This window comes from Felis catus, chromosome F1, assembly GCF_018350175.1.
Source record: "Felis catus isolate Fca126 chromosome F1, F.catus_Fca126_mat1.0, whole genome shotgun sequence".
NCBI lineage: Eukaryota > Metazoa > Chordata > Mammalia > Carnivora > Felidae > Felis > Felis catus.
The window spans coordinates 32,777,103-32,794,510 of NC_058384.1; the positions used below are offsets into that span (position 1 = coordinate 32,777,103).

Here is a 17,408-nt window from a genome sequence, read left to right on the forward strand (position 1 = left end):
CAGAAAGAGGAGAGAAACTTAAAGGCAAACTCATTCATTTTATGAACTTTCTTCCAAAAAGGTAAGTTTATGTTACAAGCATAAATGTGAACTCATGTGAACTCATGAACACGTAAACTTAAAGCCTGCTATCAACGTCCTTGGTTGTAAGCCACAGTGAACATTGTTGGTTTCCTACACAACAGTTATTCTCAATCTGTATAGTTTTAAAAAGCCTTTTCTTCTGTGATTGTTCCTTCTTTAGAATATTCCCTCTATTTAAAATGTATATACCTTATTAAATCTTCCTGAAAATACTAATCAGAATTAGTTTTTACTTTTCTTCTCATCTCTGCAATATGTACTCTTCCTGGAGGGTAAATTTTTGTTTATCCTGGGTTTCCTCTTTCCTGTTGGAGGCCTTCTTCAGAGTCTCCTGAGCTATGACTGTCTCTTCATATTTAAAAATGCATCACTGGGGGCGCCTGGGTGGCTCAGTCGGTTAAGTGCCCGACTTCGGCTCAGGTCATGATCTCGCGGTCCATGGGTTCGAGCCCGTGTCAGGCTCTATGCTGATGGCTCAGAGCCTGGAGCCTTTTTCGGATTCTGTGTCTCCCTCTCTCTCTGACCCTCCCCCATTCATGCTCTGTCTCTCTCTGTTTCAAAAATAAATAAACGTTAAAAAAATTAAAAAAAAAATAAAAATGCATCACTAAAAAGCTGATAAAACACTGTATACTTTTAAACACAGTTTGTTCACTGATTGGTAAAAAAAAAAATGTGATTAGATGTGGACTAGGTAATTTCTCAGGGGAATCTCTAAATATCACTATGAGGTGGTCTTAGCTTGGAACCACTGAGTTTTCCAGAGAAGAAATCCATGATATTTACTGCCCGGATATAGTCACAAGCCTGGCACTATTCTTCATGCCAGAGAGAAATATAACTGCACTTTTTACTGGCTTGCAGTGGACTCTCACTTTTAATCCCTAGACTCATGCTATCCTCTGCTGTATCCTGAAGTAAGTATGGTTCTGCAGATCAGATCAATTCTCTCCTTCTATATGCACTTTTCACTAGATTTCCTCCCTTCTGCTCAATCAGCTGCCAGCCTCCATCCACACTGTTTTCCAGAACCTGATTGCTCACATCTGCTGATGCCTTCATTCCAGTTCTGTTTGAGCTTGTGGGAATAAATGTCAATGTGTGTGTGTGTGTGTGTGTGTGTGTGTGTGTGTGTGCGCGCGCTTATTTTTTTAACCAAGATACTATCATTTAAGTAAAGATTACAGGAAGAAGAGGAAAGAGACAAATGTGGTTAATCCACTATCTTTAACTCGAGGAATAAACTAACTATTCCTTGTATTTTCTTCTGGTACTGCCAGTTTAGACAAACTTGTTTAATATATACTAAGACTTGTCATATATTTAAGTTTTTTTTTTTTAATTTTTTTTTAACGTTTTATTTATTTTTGAGACAGAGAGAGACAGAGCACGAATGAGGGAGGGGCAGAGAGAGAGGGAGACACAGAATCGGAAGCAGGCTCCAGGCTCTGAGCCATCAGCCCAGAGCCCGACGCGGGGCTCGAACTCAAGGACCGCGAGATCATGACCCGAGCTGAAGTCGGACGCTCAGCCGACTGAGCCACCCAGGCGCCCCAAGTTTTTTAAGTCCAATAATATTTTTATAAATTAAGAACCTGAAATCAGAAATTGTGATAACTGGACAAAGCTAAGTATTTAGGAAAGACTTTGCTATGCAAATTTATTATTTAAATAAGATTTAAAAGAGAATGTTTATCCCGAGAGAGCAAATTTTTTTATACTTAAAAGCAAAACTTTACTTATAAATTACCGATATGCAATTATAAATAATGTTAATCATTAGATGATATTAATCATAGCAAATCTCTGTATGACATTTGATTCACTATCATTCACTGCCCCTTGTTGTTGACATTACATGACTTGCTTTAGACCAGAGGTCAGCAAACTACATGCTCAAACTGAATGCTGCCTAGGGCCCATTTTTTTACAGCCAGCATGCAAGGAATGGGTTTACATTTTTAAAAAGGCATTCTAAAAAAAGAGAGAGAGAAAGAGAGAATATGCAACAGAGGCCATTTGTGGCCTGTGAAACCTAAAAAAATGAACTCTCTAGCACTTTATAGACAGTTTGCTGACCCTTGCTTTAGACACGGAAATGTCAGTGGAGGTGGCATGTGTTAATTTTAGGCAGAAGCTTTAAGGAACAGGGATTAGTTTGCTACATCCTCTGACAACCCGCAAAGTTTCAGAGGTCTGGATCCCAGAGAGAAGACAAACGAAACAGAGCCATAACCAACCTACAATGGACACGCAACACAGTGAAAAAGAAACCTTTGTTGTTTATAAGCCATTAAAAGTTTCAGGGCTTTTGTCATCTCAGAATCACCTAGGCTAAACTGCCTCGTATGCTTTGCTGATGTCATATGAGTTATCCAACATGACTGAAAATAACAAAATTACACTTATTGGAAGAATATTTATAATTCAGACTTTTTTTTTTACCTTTATTTTTGAGAGACAGAGACAGAGCACCAGTGGGGAAGGGGCAGAGATAGAAGGAGACCCAGAATTCGAAGCAGGCTCCAGGCTCCGAGGTGTCAGCACAGAGTCCAATAGGGGGCTCAAACCCACGAACTGTGAGATCATGACCTGAAGTGAAGTCGGACGCTTAACTGACTGAGCCACCCAGGTGTCCCTATAATTCAGACTTTTAAATAATTATTCAAAAATATATCTCTAAAAAGTGGTATCTTTTTTTTTAACGTTTATTCCTTTTTGAGACAGAGAAAGAGAGCATGAGAGCATGAACGGGGGAGGGTCAGAGAGAGAGGGAGACACAGAATTGGAAGCAGGCTCCAGGCTCTGAGCTGTTAGCACAGAGCCTGACACAGGGCTCGAACCCACAGACTGTGAGATCATGACCCAAGCCAAAGTCGGACGCTCAACCGACTGAGCTACGCGGGCGCCCCTAAAAAGTTGTATCTTAAAAACATTCAAGGCCTGAATTAGATTTAGCGACTTGTATTGTTGGATTAAATGCTTTTTACACTGTTGGATTAAAGGACTTTTACCTTTCTCTTTTCCAGATTGCTAACATTCTTCCTCATTTTGAAACTTGAAAAACACAATATAATAATTTTTATTTATGGACTAGCACCAAATGAAGATTACTACTGACTTAGAACACTAAATTTATCCACACATAAATAAGACGAAATAAACCAAATCACTTAACAGTATCAAGGTCCTACTTTGTGCTAGATGATGATTTCAGTTCTGTACATGGTTTCTCTCCTTTACTTGCTGCACATATTCTGAGGCAGCCATCATTGCTACTAGCTCCTTTTACGAACAAATGAATGAATGAGGCACAGAGGGGCTGAGTACTCACCCAAGAACACAAATCAGGATGAACTGGGGAACCAAGATGTGAGGCCAGGGACTGCAGAGCCTTTGGGCTCCCAACCTGGATGGTACACCAACCCACCCAAATACAAATGCACACTTTGTCTTGGATGTCTAACAATTTCGACATTAAAACTGTAGATTCCCACTACCCAGCAATTCTTTAGTCTTTTATGAAAAATCACAAATGAGTTAGTATAGAGAAAAATTTTTTATAATGTGAATACAGCTTAAGGGATAATGCCAGGGGCACCTGGGTAGCTCAGTCTTAAGGTTAAGTACCTGACTTCAGCTTAGGTCATGATTTCACGGTTCATGAGTTTGAGCCCTGCATGGGGCTCTCTGCTGTCAGCATAGAGCCCTCTTTGGATCTTCTGTCCCCTCTCTCTAGTCCTCCAGCCCCCCTAAATAAATACTGAAAAAGGGACAATGCCGGCTTTCATTTTAAAGAAAAATATACCCCCAAATTAAGCTGACTAATATGAATAATGTACTTATAATACAGGCTATTTTCCATGAACTAGATAATATCTTATTGTTTGAAAAATAAACCAAATTAAAGTTCAATTAGCTCACTCTATTTTTTATTGTAGATTATGGAAATATTAATATAATTTGATTATATATAAATTATATGCTTTGATGATATATCAGATAATTTAAAAATTATGTGTACCAAACTTATTAAGTCTTTAGTTCCTAATCAGCAATACCAGCTTCTTCTACTAGAAAACATGCAATTGGTACCATTCTAGTCACCAGCTGCCCAAAGTGACAGACTATAAGAGGACCACTGTAACCACTAGATAGATAGAGTTTATACGAACATTCTAGGTCTAAGATTAGACAAAGGAAAGATAAGACATTGTTTTTTTTTGCAAGACAAGAGAGTATCTTATACAACGTTATTAATGGCAGAATGATTCATATTAAATTAAGGATAATCTATTTTATTTCAGGTTAACAACTAGCATTTCTGGTCTACAAAGGTTTTCCCATAGATCATCTCCTTTACTCATCCCAACCTTGTGAGGGAGTCAGGTCATATATTCCAGTCGTATCTCAGGCACTAGCATGTACACTATGGAGAATTAGGCTTTTCCCAAGAATAGCTTTGCATGCACAACCCTTAAAAATGTGCATTTCCCTTGAGCAGGAGCTTCCAGTAATGAATAAGCACACAACGTATGTGCAGGACTATGCTCATTTTCAGTGACAGAAATCATTTAAATATATCTGCCTAATAGGAACAGCATCAGGAACTGATATTCAGGCTTATCATGTACTATCAGTTTTTGACCAGAATTATTCTTTGCTCTGAGTAGAATTAAGTAAAATGTAACTGTCAAATGGATATTTTTTTCTGGCTCCTAACAGGTCCCTACAGAGTCCATAGAACAAATGTAATGATTAGACTGAAAACTCACTAATAATAGATTTCCTTCAACCTTAATTTTTAAAAATTCATTTCTTCTGTCCTAGGCCTGCATTCGGTATTTAAAGTCGTATTCCACCATAAGAACATAGATGCATCAACTACAAAACTGCTTCTTTTCTACACTAAATTTCAAGTTTTCTGGTGAAAAAAACATTTTTGTAATTAGGATTTTTCAGCTCTCTTTAAATTCACACTCTATGCCTAAATAGACATTACTCTGAAGGTAGCATTAAACTCTATCAACTTCAAAATAAATGTCACAGCAGATAAATCCACAGCTCTTTTGGGAGACGCATCTTCAATACTAATTCAGATGAAAAGACTATAAACAATATAATTACCACTGGTTGGTTTCTAAAATATATTCTGATAAAATACATTTTTTTATCTACCATGTTTCAAAATTAGAACCATTTTAATAATTTTTCCAGTAAGAACCTACTATTTGAAATTATCTGTCAAGATTTTAAATGTGAAAATCCTAAAATTAAAGATTTGGGTTTTGAAACAGATTTGCCCACTGGATACTGCCCTGTTATTTAATATGAACATGATAGGGGAAAATGACTAAGAAGAAATTAAATGTTGCTTCTGTTTGCTATTTCTTTTATCTGTAAAAGGTAGGCCTCAAGAATAACCTCACTCAATGTTATTATTCATTATCAGCCACCCACCACATGACCAATAAGCACAGTGGATATAACTATTCTATTATTGTGCAACAACCCAGGAAAAAGGGAATTGTTCATGGTAATGTAGTAAAGTACACCTGTAAAGGAAAGTATGTATAGCTTCTGGTTGGTATTAGTGAAAAAGGCATGCATTCAGGGTGTCTAGCATCTAGACGCTCCAAATGAAAACTTTTTAAAAAATAATGGTCACTATTTATAATTTGAACTATTTATAATTTACAGGAACTTTCCAAATGTTCCTGTAAAGAACACTATTTTATCCCCTCTTGCTCTATTTAATGCACTTTAGAGTGTTCTTAATTATAGAATATGCTGTCCTCTTAAACCTAAATTTATCTGTCATAATCTTTAATCCACTCTAAATTGATCAAATAGTACTGTCTTTCCATAAAGCATTTGTTAATTTCTCTCATTAGTAGTGCAAACAATTGAAATCAGGATGTTGGAAGAGTTAATTGCATAAGATAAAATACAGCAGAAAAGGAAAATAATACCTGTACTTTATGCTTAATTCTTCAATTTTCTGGCTCATTTTTGAAAAAAATAATACAAGAGCGAAGTACAGGCTGGTCCTCAGTAGTGTATCGTTTAGCACATGGAGGCTTCAACTCAATGAATCCTAGGTGAGTTGTTTGCTGTTCCCTATACTCGATATGCAGAACGAACAGTTTTAGCTACTAAGATTCCATTTTTTCCCCACTCAATTTTTCTGCATGTTCAAAATTTCTTGAGACGTAGGATCTAAACTTGACTTCTTTTGACCCTGTAAACTAAGAATCTGATTTAAACAAAAAGATTCCTTTTGTTTTCTAATTTAGATTCTCTTTCACTGAAAAGATTTATCTAATAACAATTCTTCCCAGACTAGAGCTATTCCTCTCTACTGATAATATATGCTTACCTACTCTGAATAACTGTCTCTAAATAGGTCTGTAACTATTTAGTTTTACACTAAAGTGAGCCATGACTCATACTGGTGTTATTGTCTAGGGAACTGAATTATACACAGGCAGCTTTCTCCTTCACGTAGTAATTTTTAACTGTGATCATTAGTTTATCATGAAGCTCTATTTTTAATTGCTTTAGGATTAAGGAGTGTAATGTACATTTTCTAAATGTAGATTCTTCACAATGGTAGTATGTGAATGTCGTGAATATGAAAACAGGTGAAGCTAAGTTTTAGAAGACACTTGCTAATAATACAGACTAAAGTATGATTCTTAGGAGGACACACATTTCAATTACAGAGTATAAGTAATAATTTACCTGTCTTAAAAATAACAGTCACAGTATAAATATCAAACTAAATTAATTCAATCTATTAACAAAAAGATAGGCTATTTTTGAGACACAGGAATTTTAAGAATTATAGGTTCTAAGGTACCTAAAAGAAGATCATCATTTTAGTAAGTCATAAGGAAGTCTGAAAGACTGTGGCATTATACTCTTGAATGGGAAATTACATAAGCATATATGTCTCTAGTTGATTATTATTTAAAAATAAAACACTCTGTGATGTGTTCCTATTTAATTACCCTACGAGTATACTCACTGGATTCTAAATCATAAAAGATTCCTAACAGGGCTGTTTTGATACCTAGCAGGGAATAATGAAATAGACCTTAGTAAGAATTTTTAAATGATTAGGCTTACCTGAACATGTTGACGAATCAATTTAATAGGTATTCACTGAATACCTATGTTCTAGGTTCTACGACAAGTAAGTATAACTAAAACCATACAAATCAAACACACACAGTCTCTATTCTTAAAGTATTTAAAATCTAGAAGGGCACAGAACAAGTTCAATAACAAGAAAACCTATGACTAGCCACAAAAACAAGCATCAGAGGCAACAAGTCAGAAATAATAGGTACCACATGCACCTACTCATCCATCCATCCATTCAACATTCATACAGCAATAACCACTACTAGATATTTGGTATACAAAGATAGGTAAGATTGGGGCACGTGGGTGGCTCAGTCGGTTGAGCATCTGACTTTGGCTGAGGTCATGATCTCACGGTTTGTGAGTTCCAGCCCCACATTGGGCTCACTGCTGTCAGTGCAGAGCCTGCTTTGGATGGATCCTCTGTCCCCCTCTCTCTCTGCCCCTCCTCCACTCATGCTCACTCTCTCTCTCTTTCTCTCAAAACTAAACATTTAAAAAACAAAGATAAGATCAACTAATTTAACTTTATATTAGAAACAACGTAACAAATTTCTATAAAGATGGGATTTCAATTAGACTTTATATAAAATCTGAGATTTAAATAGATTCAAATTATAATTGGGTTTGACATTTCAGAGCAACCTAAATGAAGGCAAATCCCTGATGATATTGGCTACGTCTTTTACTTTAAGACATTATGTTCCTCCTTTTCTGAATCTCTTCACTATGCCTTCTGGTACTCCTGATCTATGATAAACTCCTCCAGAACTTCAGGTTCTTCTATGAACCCCCCAGTGCTTTACTTCAACCAAAATCCAATTCTTCCCTGAGGATACATCATCCTCTGCAGACTTATCCATCCTGGTTATTCCCTCATACCTGAAATGCCTTAGGGTCAAAAGCAAAGTTCTCTGCTGCTTTCTCAAACATTCTTCCTCTGAATTTATAGACAAGAATAACTATTTTTCTTTAAGGCTGATATCATCCTGTCTTCATAGATAGTCTGTCCTGGGCATTTCCTTTGCATTCCTCAAGAACACTAATCTTTCATTCAATCTTCTTTTGTACTTTACTTTCTGCCAGGATCTTTTGTGACTTCAGTGTGCAGGTGGATAAGCCAGCCACCAAGAACCTGGTCTCTCCTGACCAACTTATCCATCTCCGGCGATTGTGCCTCTTATTCTATCTCAGATACTCACTCTGGACCCTTGTCGTCCATCACTGAAATTAACTGAAAGCAGTCTCCTCTCTAACTACATTCCCCTGTCATTCCACACTTCTTCAACTCCTCCTGTCTCATCTGTTCCTTGATATCCTTGGGATTTTCAGTCCACCAGCCTTTCTCCTTCCACTGCCTATCAGTCCCTTTCTAGCTTTACTTCCGTTTTTCTTCAACTGAGATTTCACGGTCCACAATTTAAAACATGTCTTAAAAATACTCTTAACATTTTTGCCTCTCATCATCCCAAATGTATCGGTTAACCCCCATTTTCAATTTGTTCCCTGATACTGTACATCATCACTGATTACATCGTTGGCATCAGTATTCAAAAAAAATTTTTTAATGTTTTATTTATTTTTGAGAGGGGGAGAGAGAGACAAAGTGCGAGCAGGGGAGGGGCAGAGAGAGAGGGAGGCACAGAATCAGAAGCAGGCTCCAGGCTCTGAGCTGTCAGCACAGAGTCAGACACTTAATCGGATGAGCCACCCAGGCACCCCATTGGCATTAGTATTTAAGTGTGCCCATGTTTCTCCTAACCTCAAAAACATCTTTCCTAAAGTCCTCTTCCTTCCTACTTCCATAGCCAAATTTGGCTTAAAAGTTGTCCCCATGATTACCACTCTAGTTTGGATTCTGCCTACCCTCTACCCCATCCAAACTGGTCCCACTAAGGCTACCCATTACCTGAATATCCTGAATTCAACGAGCAGTTAGTTTTCTTTTTCTTTTTCTTTTCAATGTTAATTTGTTTTTGAGAGAGACAGAGACAGAGAAACAGAGCATGGGTAGGGGAGAGGCAGAGAGAGAGGGAGACACAAACCCACAAAGTGGGCTCCAAGTTCCGCGCTGTCAGCACAAAGCCGGACACAGGGCTTGAACTCACGAACTGTGAGATCATGACCTGAGTTGAAGTCAGGTGCTCAACCAACTGAGCCACCCAGGAGCCCCTCAATGGGCAGTTTTCAATACTTAGATTATCGGTTCCATTAGTAGCATTTGACAAAGTTAATTATTCCTTCCTTCATAACTGATTCTTGGCTCTTGGGATATTTTAGTATTTCTTTCTTCCTACCTTACCCCTCCTTTCTCCAGTCTTTAAGTCTAGGAGTTCCTGAGGATCTCCTTCCCTCGGAGACAAGCCCACCCACTCCCACATCTACTTACTATAGATGCTATGCATTCACACAGAAATATGACATGGAGCCAGACTGAATGGAACACAGATGTCAAGGCACATGTTAAGCGCCCTCTATTGCTAAAGCTTAAGTTTCAACACACTTTCTGTGGTAGGAAGTCCAAATGAGCTCAGCTGGATTCTCTACTTAGGGTCTCATGAGACTGAAATCAAAGTTTCAGCTGGGCTGGGCTATTATCTGGAGGCTCTGGCCAAGAATCTACTTCTAAGCTCATTCAAGGTGGTAGCTGAATTCAGTGCTTTGCAGCTATAGGACTGAAGTCCCCATTTCCTAGCTGGTCACACTGCATACATTATGCTAGTTAAATAGTGTCTGTATAGGAAGGGTTGTGAGAGAAAGAACAAAGTCTCATTATTAATAAATCATAATAAAAAATCTAATATTATTAAGAAATCTAGTAGCTGAATGAGAAATACAACTGGAATTAAGAAAGGGGGAGAGGTGGGGTGCCTGGGTGGCTCAGTCGGTTGTGTGCCTGACTTTGGCTCAGGTCATAATTTCACTGTCTGTGAATTCAAGCCCCACACTGGGCTCTTTGCTGACAGCTCAGAGCCTGGAGCTTGCTTTGGATTCTGTGTCTCCCTCTCTCTCTGCCCCTTCCCTGTTCGTGCTCTGTCTCTCTCTCTCAAAAATAAAAAAAAAAATTAAAAAAAGTGTGGGGGGGAGATGTCATTCCAGGCAACTGTTATACAGAGTAATATGGTGTTAAAGATGCAGGTGAAGAAAGTAGCTGGGGTTATATACCAGGAAAGAGTGCCATACGAACAAAGATGAGTACATGAGAAAAGTTCCGGTAAGAGGGGTACACCGGGGCAGGAAGGGTAACTGGTAACATTCTAGCTGTTGAGTCTGGCTTCAGAGACGACTAAAACAACTAAATAATAAACCATATGGCTATTTCAACATTTGTCAGTCAGTGTTCTTATCTGAAAACACTGGAAGCTAACATTAAACGGAAGAGTAATTTATTAAGGGAATCAGGATGACTAGAGAATAGGCTTATGGGTACGCTTCTCAAGAACAAAAACTAAAACTACGCTGCAGAACTGGCCCGGTGAGGAAATTGTGCCACTGCTCCCCATGGACACTCATGTGCCAAGGTCTTTTCTCTCCTGCAACAGTCACTGTCAAGCACACATACTATTTCTGCACCAGCAAAGCTAATTCAGAATTACTACGGACTCTGAGTATCAGATTCCTCCACCATCAGCCCATGCAAACATGATGTGAGTGCAGCCCCTGCTTCTCTGTTCAGTCTGTACTGAGGTTTCCTGGACACGAATAGGACTAGAGCGCCTCGTGAGCGTGGCTCTGCCTGAGCTACCAGTCAGGCTGGGAAAGTGAACTTGCCCTCAGGGAGGTGGGACTATTAGTTGGGACTTTCTCAGACATTAGAAGACAGTTGAAAATATATGGAGGAGTGAGAAACCATAATAAATATCCAAACAAAATGTCATATATTTAGCCCACCAAATGCATCTAAATTCCACCCATTTCTGTTCTTACCTAATGCCTTTCCCAAAATATATTAGTAGAATCATAATATCAGAGATAGATGGGACATTTGGTTTAATTCCCTCATTCTACTATTAAGAAACCTGATGCCCAAAGTGATTAGATAATTTATCCAAAGTTACAGCCACAGCTAGTTAGTACAAAGGACTCATGCTTTTCAACTCTGTATGTTTTCTATCATTCAGTGATCAAACTGAATCTTTATCTTAAAGTTCAACTTAAATTCTACCCTCAGGGAAACTCAGGGTTTAGTTCTCAGTCATCCGGTGATAGTGATCATTTTTTCTCTCAATGTACTGATTTGATCAGTTCCTGAATATAAAGTTAAATTTTCCATTGTAGAATTCTGTTTTTCTATTATTACCCATGAAAGTAAACTGTTATTAAACTTCAAATATGTTTAATCATAGTATATCAATTTTTGAAGATCTTAAAACTGTCCTTTACCTAAAGGCTAATTAATATTCTTGCAACGACATCAAGTAATTATTCAAAAGCTACAAGAATAAATTGTTTAATTATGAGAACTTCTCACTCATTTATTATTACATCTTATAAAACTAAAGCTAAAATCACCCACGTAATCTATAATCACATGATTTTTCTATACGGTTAGTATCAAACCTTAAACAAAGAGAACATAAACACTGTAGCACATACAGAACACATACATTCTAGGGGTATTTTATTGTTATGACAAGACAACTGATAGAATTATGAGTCTTGACCTCAAAATTGTGGTGTGCTAAATTGTTTTTGGCACAGAAGCCAAAATATTTTGGATTTGGAGAAGGTGGAGCGGGAAAGATGGAAAGAGAGAGGAACAATTAAACACAGGCAGGAAATCTGAAATGGGTGGCAGTGTAGAGAAAAAATTCTCCCAGAGCAGTGGACAGTTCTAGTCAGATTCTTAGAAGCTATTTGTCTAGCACTTTCTTCTTTCTGGGAACATGCTTCAGAAATTTACTGTACTGGTTGTCAGAAATATAGAATCAAGGACTACAAGCCAATACATGTAATGTAGGTATATACAGAAATAATTTAGTTGGACCAGAGATGAAACCATATTATTTTCTGTTGCTTCATTTTGTTTGTGAAATGAACATAATTAACACAGAGTTGGAAATGGATCATTTGAAGTAAATAAATACAAAATACATACCTCATGATGATACGGTCATTCTCTTCCAATTTAAATCAGGTATATTTCTCTATAAGAATGTGTTTTCACAGATTAACTAGTCATCACTCAGACCAAATCATGAAAAAGTTTACAATCCTATTAAGAACTGCCAAATATTCAATTTTACAAAAAAAAAACCTGCTTTTTCCAACTCTGAAATACTGCCTGGACTTCTTTTCTCTCTCCTCTAATAAACTGCTGGTATTATATTTTTAAAAGGGACATTTCCCCATAGTGGTAATTCTGCAATTTAAAATTGTAACAAGTTATCAATAAAGGCTAAACAGTATCCTACAAACCCGCAGGGATACACTATACTTACTATGGCCTTTGGCTTTAAAAATGTTGAAATCATCCAGCTGAAATGGTATGGTGAAAAAAAAAATCTAATGTGAATGAGGGTCCTATAACATCCAATGCTTCCTGGTATAAATTCTCTGATCTTGAACTTATGCTTACACCCTTTAAAAGCTTAAAAACAACCCTCAAATATTATACCTTTATTTAAAAATAAACATCCATTCTAAAATCTCTGTATTTATATTATAAAAATGCTTTTAATTCAATATAGTAGAGAGGAATAAATACGATTTGTAATTTACACTTACAGCATATCACAGATTTTCTCATAATCTAAATAAGTATGTGACATAATGTATCTCCGGTTTAAAGAAGCAGGTCAACTCTCCTGTGATTTGCAATGTCTTGCGGGAATTTACTTAAAAATATGGAGGGAGAGAGGGAGAGAGACTTATATGTGATCAGAACCTGGAGCAAAAAAGGGAAAAGAGATACTAGCTCATAGACGAAACTGAAGTATTCTCCCCAAACTACTGCAAAACCTTTGTTTAGAAAGGGTACAGAGTATAACAAGGCCAGATTTTCTTTTGAACCTTTAAAAATAACTTCATAGCAGTTCTGGAAAGATAATTAGCCATGACCTGGGCAGCAGTACATATTCTATCAAAGCAAATGATTTCTGTGGCATATTAAACAAGATACGGGGCTAGATCTTACTGTACCACTTAGTTTTAACCTGGAAAGGAAACAATACAATCTGCATGGAGTTCGTTTGATGTCATAATCAACCATCTAATAAATATTTAACACAGGAACAAATGTGTAAGACATTGGACTGGACTCTGTGAAGGATTAAATAAAATACATAAGTCACATATAATCTTCAAGGGCAACTTTTCTAGAATGAGAAAAAATTAGACCTACCTATCCAGGGCTTAGAAATTTTGTAAAGGCATGATTATTGCATTTAAAAAAGACTGAAAAAGTGGCTGGACTGGTAACGGATTTTAAAAACTCTCTAGTTATATATCACGACATAAAGCATAGTCAGGCTATTTGATCAGATACTCACAGAATGATTGTAAGAAGGTTCCAATATCACAGGTAGTGACATTTTCCCTTGAAGATTCAATTTCGTCAAATAAAAAATCTTTTCCCCCACAATCTTTTCCTTTTTCATACGGTGCACACCATACAGTCTAAACCGAACCGCGTAATTTCCAATCATCTCGGATTCAACATGATTGAACTTGAATGTCTCTGTGAAGACAGGGCATGGTCCTCTCTGGATGCTGGTTTTTGCTCTCTGCTTCTTTATAGGTAGAAGAACAAGGTGTACTTGCCATGAGTTGCCACCTGTCCTGTTATATGTTGGGATATCGGTGACAGCTGTCACTGTTACCAGAAGCTTCTGTTCTTGTGAGTCATAGTCAAAAGTCACATCCAGTGTGCCATATTTAGCTTCTGGCTCAGGATCAAAAGGTTTGGGAAGCTGTGAAGATGATCCTTGAGCTGACATATCCTAAGAAAAGCAAATTCAAATGTTTTCAGTTTTTAACTCTAGTATTTAATCGAGCATGTAAATAAACATCTGATACTGCTTTAGGAGGAGGATGTGAAAACTGTCACAAAGAAGGTAATAATAAGTAACAGTCAACTACGATCAAAAGCTACTCCACAAGGTCAGAGGAGTAAACGTGGTAGGTTAAACTCAAAAGCTTATCATAATACAGACAAAGAATTTAGTATTCCCCATCACAATTTTGAGAAAGTTGGATATGTTTTTATAATTAAAAATGCATGCTTCAAGATGTATCTCTCTTCCTTTCGTAGGAAACTACCAAATTGCACTTTCAACATTATAAACAATGCAACTGACAGCTCAATATTAGGCTGGATAGAAAGATAATGAATACAAGCATAATGCCATTGAAAAATTTGGTCCCCTTTGGAAAGTTTGTCCTAAAACACCCCATCTGTAACAGAGTGTAAGCACCTTGAGGCTTGGAAATCAAGGGAAATGGGAAATATGAAAGTATAAGTACAGAGGCCTCAAAAATACTTGTGGCCAAATACTTATTTTCCATAACACATACATTATTTACACTTTAATTTTTAACCTCAATTTAAAACTACGTATTATTTTCTGAGGTTACTGTTGAAAATCGCTGACTACACGTTTCAAAACTTCCAGAAAGACCAAAACTGTACATTTTAATGATGAGGCTGGAAGAAGCTGTACCTGTTTTACCCAGAATTGTCTCAAATTCCTGCCAGCCTAAGTCCCTGGAATGTAACAAGAGGGTTGGCTACTTACCGACTGTGCCAAACCCAGGTCTCTGACCTTTCAACGACACCACTTTGTCCCTTCAAGCATTTTAACAAGTCTTAAACATCTTAAAATGATGGACATTTTAAAATGTGGACCAATTTTATAATTTTCTGCTTCTGAACATGTCCTTGGTGCCTATGGTAGCAGCCACTCCTACTAGTCCCATTCTTCCCTTTTTGCATTTCTGAGAAGGACTACCAGAGTTGAGGCAGAAACACACTGTCCCGCAAGAGACTGCCCTTCAAAACTTTCCTTGTGGCAGCTATGCTCATGAGACTTGGCTTTGGTCAGTGGGAAGCAAGCAGGGTTATGTCTGAAACATCCAGATTAGGTTTATAGAGGAAATTACTTGACCTTCACTCTCTTTTTTTGTCAGGCTTCCCACCAGCAGATACACAGGTAGGATGGGTGGCTCTGCTTGGACCATGTGGACTAAGACAAATACTCCAGGGGACGGCAGAGTGACAAAAAAAACTTCCGCCCTGCCCGCCGCCCCCCCCCCCCAAGCCCCTGAATGATGCAGAGCGAAGCCACCTACTCCCCTAGACTGTCGTTAAATGAAAGACAATCTTCTGTGGTTTTTAGCCATCATACTGGTCTCTTGTTAAAGCAGCTGAACACAAACTCTAACTGTTGTACTAACCATGTGCCAGGCTGTATTTTAGTTGGGGAAGACTCAGCAGAGAACCAAAAATACTCAGGTCTTTTACATATAAATCTTACATGTCTACCTATGGGTGACCCTGCTTGGTACCATGTATGAAAAAAAAAGAAGAAATGAAAAACAACACTTAGGGAGAGGGAACAGACTCTTAGAGAAGGATTCGGCTTTTTTTTTTTTAAATGGAATACGATGAAATCAGGATAAACATATTCTTATTCTGTCAAAAAAAATTGACAATCTAGAGCAAAATGTTTTAACGTATGCCACTTCATAATTGGCAATCAAAGATGATTAATTACATGGCTTTGATTTTTCAATGAAATACTTTCTAAAATAGTATCATAATAGCTAAGATTTACAAGGCAGTAAAAAATTTCATAACGTCCCAGAGAGGGTTAAAAGGGTGGACCTTTATAGACAAAAATTACTATTTGTGTTCTCTAAACAGGCTACTAGAAAATAATCCCTCCTTTCAAGGTGTCTACATTTGAATGACTGTCAGCTAGTAACAGGTCATCAGTAGAGTTTTTGACCTTCTTGCCAGGGAACCCTCACTGGAACCCTCACTCCTATCCCAGTTCCGTTGTGTGTGTAGATGGGCACTAACATAGCTATGCCCTGAATTAAATGAAGAGGAAAGTAAGACTTTTCTATTTGATAAATAGTATCTATTAAAGGAACAGTAGAAAGCAAAATAAATTTGAAAAAACACAAGAGTGGACTTTATACTAACAGAGGCTATAAAAGCATCTAGATATTGATACAACATGCACTTGCTGTAGAGTCTGAATATATTCAATTCTGCTACAGAGACACAAAAACAACCAGGATAGAAGAGACTAAGTGTCAACAGACAGCAAGCTGGCAGCTTCTGAAATATGGGCAAAACTCAACGCCTGTGTTAACTATAAATAATGAATAAGGAAGTAATCTGAGAGGCAAAATTCAGAAGATACAGTAAATACAGATAGTAACTAAATTAATAACTTGGAAGATATGCCAAAGACAGACATAATGAATCAAAAATATAGAACAAATGAGTACTGCCTAAAGGAAGGAATGTAAGGCCCAAGCCATGATCATGTCACCTCTGAGCTAAAGCTCTGTCACCCATGTGTTCCTTAGTGGAAATAGAACCTAGGTTGACTTAGTAGGCTAATTGGCAAGTTTTACTGATGACAGGAGTAATTGTCCCTGCATCTCTCCCAGAAAACAAGTATATGTTTTTGGCCCCTGGCACTGTTGTTTATACCTCAACTCTTGGGGTGCCTGGCTGGCTCAGCTGGTGGAGTATACAAGTCCTGATCTGGCGGTTGTGAGTACAAGCTCCACGCTGGGTGTACAGATTACTTTAAAAAAAAAAACAAAGGGGCGCCTGGGTGGCGCAGTCGGTTAAGCGTCCGACTTCAGCCAGGTCACGATCTCGCGGTCTGGGAGTTCGAGCCCCGTGTCGGGCTCTGGGCTGATGGCTCAGAGCCTGGAGCCTATTTCCGATTCTGTGTCTCCCTCTCTCTCTTCCCCTCCCCCGTTCATGCTCTGTCTCTCTCTGTCCCAAAAATAAATAAACGTTGAAAAAAAAATTTAAAAAAAACAAAAACAAAAACAAAAACAAAAACAAAAAAACTCAACTCTTGTCCCTGTTACTACAACCGTATATAGGGAACACTGATGGGGCAGAAAGAGTGACATAGGCCACTTGGGCATTACTTAAACCAAGACTTACACAGTGTATTCCTACCACCTGTACCTACTGGCATCCT

General features: G+C 37.8%; 1 protein-coding gene across 7 annotated transcripts in view; it reads right to left on the minus strand.

Annotated features, from left to right (window-relative positions):
* SYT14 (synaptotagmin 14) overlaps nucleotides 1-17,408 on the minus strand; it is a 245,136-nt gene that overhangs the window by 81,703 nt on the left and 146,025 nt on the right. For all 7 annotated transcript variants that reach the window (XM_023248111.2, XM_023248113.2, XM_023248112.2 and 4 more), the window contains one exon: nucleotides 13,725-14,174. In XM_023248111.2, the coding sequence (XP_023103879.1) occupies nucleotides 13,725-14,174 (450 nt within the window). The remainder of the gene's footprint in view (nucleotides 1-13,724; nucleotides 14,175-17,408) is intronic.